A 3,212-nucleotide genomic window follows, 5' to 3' on the forward strand; every position below is an offset into this window, starting at 1 on the left:
TCTCAGGACACTTCAAATAGAGCAGGTCTAGACCGAACTCCTTATAACATTTACAGAGACCCAACAGTACCACCATAAGCAAGCACTTGGCAACGGGGGCAATCTACCGGTCTTTGTTCCTACCCTCACCTATAGTCATGAGGAATGGGTCATGACCGAAAGAACAAGATTGCAGCTACAAGAGGCCTAAATGGGTTTCCTCAGCACTATAAGTGACTATACAGCACATTAAATCAACTTTTATAGTAGTTATAATATAGTAGTGTAACTGGAGGTGGGAGGCAGGAACATTGTCATAGACAAAGATGGATGACAGGAGAGGTCATAAAGCCTGCTTCCTCCATGTTAACATATGGGATATGGGTCAAATCAAAGTACACTTCAAATACACTTTTCCAAAGATGGTTTTCATTTAAGGTAGTTCTTATCATGTTGATGTATGTTCAGGATCAGCATGGTTTTAATTAGTTATTAGACGCTATAAAAAAGGGTGTTTCACAACATGATTGACAGCCGAGTCGGCCGAGCAGATGGTTGGGACTTTGATACCGGGGAGCTGAACCCAATGACTACTGTGCAGACTCCGTCCCTGAGTGGCAGCAGATGGCAGCATCCTTATCGAAGATATTATGGTTTCTTTTTTCTACAGTGGGGGAAGTAGAGACGTGATGGCCATCTTTTATATGTCGATGGGCAGGACTAACAGTAAGTAAAACCTACCTTTGCAAGCGCTGATGGTTTGAAGCACCATCTCAGCAGCTCCACGGTCATGTAATCGAGCCTGTTGATACAACAGCTTCTGCTTCTCCATCTCTTTCTCCTATTTATGTGAAACAGGACCCATAAATGACAGGCGGCAGCATACCAGTTTAGGGAAGACCCTCATGGGGACAGACAAACAGAGTGACTGATCACCTACTTCAAAACTCTTCACTTCCTCTCCATCCTCATCTTCTTCATCATGGCAACTCTAAGGGAGCAAGGAGTAAAGTGGACAGCAGAAGAATATTATGTTGCAATATGCTGTGATAAGCCAGCCAATTCACTTCTAAGTAATAAAAAAGGTTCCTAGTACTGGTATTCAATAGCTGGTACCTTAGCCATGATGTCAGCATAGGCCATGTAGAGATTATCCTCATCCAGTTTACTGCAACAGGAAATATACACACACACACACACACTATCACAATTTGACTGTCCACATCATTGGCTGAACAGGTTTTATTATTTAAGCTGCATTAAGCGATTCTATTTTTATTGCAGCATTGACTGAAACTACTCTGGTTATGCGAGAGGTCCACTGCTGTTGGTCCCACTGAAAATCAAATGCAAACCATGAGCAACTTCTCCACGCTCTCAGCAGCTCCCAAAAACCTACTGTTAACTGTAACAGTCCAGAGTGAAACAGATTTGGAGATAAACAAGTGACTGGTGACGGAAGTGAAACAATTAGTAACATTTATGTATTAAGTCAGATCGATCAAGATACCTTTTCTCAAGAGCTGGCAGGGTTAAACACCAGTAAATGTTGGCCAGAAGTTTGACCAGATATCATGTGACTGCCATTATTTACTAGATGTGTAACTAGGCAGTTATTTGCTAAAATATTAACTTATTATGGAGCAGATGCCTCACATTTGGTAGAAAATTGTATCCTACATATGGGAACCCACCACTTCTCTGTGAGGGCTGTTCTGCTGAACAGCTGAATGAGCTGATGCAGTGGATCAATGTGTTTCACCCCCTCCTCTTCATCAGATGGCTCCTGTTCACCTGGTTTCTGAAATAGACACACATTCACAATCACAGGAGAATCTACGATGCACAAAACAATAAACTTAAGGATCAGTGTGTAACATTTAGGAGAATCTATTGGTAAATGGACCAGTATTTGTATAGCGCGTTTCTAGTCTTCTGACTGTAGGGCCTCGGCCCGTTCAAAATGGCAACTGGGACAGCAAACCTTTCTGTCTCCTTCGACAAAGGAAAACCCAGTTGAACTCAACTTCCCAGGGTCCTTAGCGTTTCACACCTGGATGTGAAATCCGCCTACGGTTCCAGTGACGTCACTTTTGAGAGACGCATCTTGGTCTCTCTTTGTGAACTTTCGGTTTATTGTTTGGAGATAACCACTCTGCGCAACTTAAGGAGTTTTTTCCCTCCTTATTGGACAAAGCAATTACAGTTTCTATGATAAATCATTGATGTGTATTCTATGTTTTGATAGTTGTGTTTGAGCGTTTGTTATTTTCATTTGTATTGATATTGTTTTTACATTCAAGCGCTGCTCGTTGGTGGGTATAGTGAATGCTATTGGGAGTTTTGACTGTATGAAACTGAGTTTTACAGGACTGATCGCTCAGTCTGCTATTAGGAGTGATTTCTCTCTCTCTCGCTCTCTTTTCCTCCACTGACTTAGGAACCTACACACACGTAGAGCGACTATCACCGCGGTTCAGAGCCGTTCAGGCCTGTCTCTCCGGCCTGTTCCGCTAGCTTTCCTCATGTGGTATCGGTCCCGAGACCGCCATTCACCACACCCTCTCTCTCCTTTGTTACCTGTGGTGTGCTTCAGGACCCCCGCAGGGTCTGAGACCGCCATCTTTCCCCTTTGTTACATTCACACCTACACACACGTGCACACACACTTGTATATAGTTTCCACTACTCATTAGGACTTTTGTTTTATGCTTTTGGTTATATTTTGTAGAATTGATTGTATGTTTAGTGTCGAGGCAGACGACCACCCACCTAGAGCTGAGGGGTCTGTCCTAGGTTTCTGCCTGTTAAAAGGAGGTTTTTCCTTGCCTCCGTCACCAAGTGCTTGCTCATGGTGGGAATTGTTGGGTCCCTGTAAATAATGTTATAAGGAGTTTCGGTCTAGAGCTGCTCTATTTGAAAAGTGTCCTGAGATAACTTCTGTTATGAATTGGCGCTATAAAAACAAAATTGAATTGAGTTGATTTGCTAGAGGGGTCGGGTGCAATGCCTACGGGCTGTGGGGGGAAAACTCTGACTGTTGTTTGTGCCTATGCACCAAACAGCAGTGCAGAGTATTCGGCCTTTTTGGATACTGTAGGGGACTCCATCGTTCTCCTGGGAGACTTCAACGCACATGTGGGCAATGATGGAGACACTTGGAGGGGCGTGATTGGGAGGAACGGCCTCCCCGATTTGAACCCGAGCAGTGTTTTGTTACTGGACTTCTGTGC

General features: G+C 43.7%; 1 protein-coding gene across 1 annotated transcript in view; it reads right to left on the reverse strand.

The window, feature by feature from the left end:
* Positions 1 to 3,212, reverse strand: part of LOC118334266 (ryanodine receptor 2-like) — a gene marked incomplete in the record, with an annotated part of 114,618 nt that overhangs the window by 36,529 nt on the left and 74,877 nt on the right. Inside the window, 4 exon segments of the mRNA XM_035670117.1 lie at positions 721 to 820; positions 920 to 970; positions 1,096 to 1,147; positions 1,674 to 1,780. Coding sequence (XP_035526010.1) covers positions 721 to 820; positions 920 to 970; positions 1,096 to 1,147; positions 1,674 to 1,780 — 310 coding nt within the window.

The sequence above is a fragment of the Morone saxatilis genome, unplaced genomic scaffold (assembly GCF_004916995.1).
Source record: "Morone saxatilis isolate NCDOM2014 unplaced genomic scaffold, NCSU_SB_2.0 Contig1, whole genome shotgun sequence".
Classification (NCBI taxonomy): domain Eukaryota; kingdom Metazoa; phylum Chordata; class Actinopteri; family Moronidae; genus Morone; species Morone saxatilis.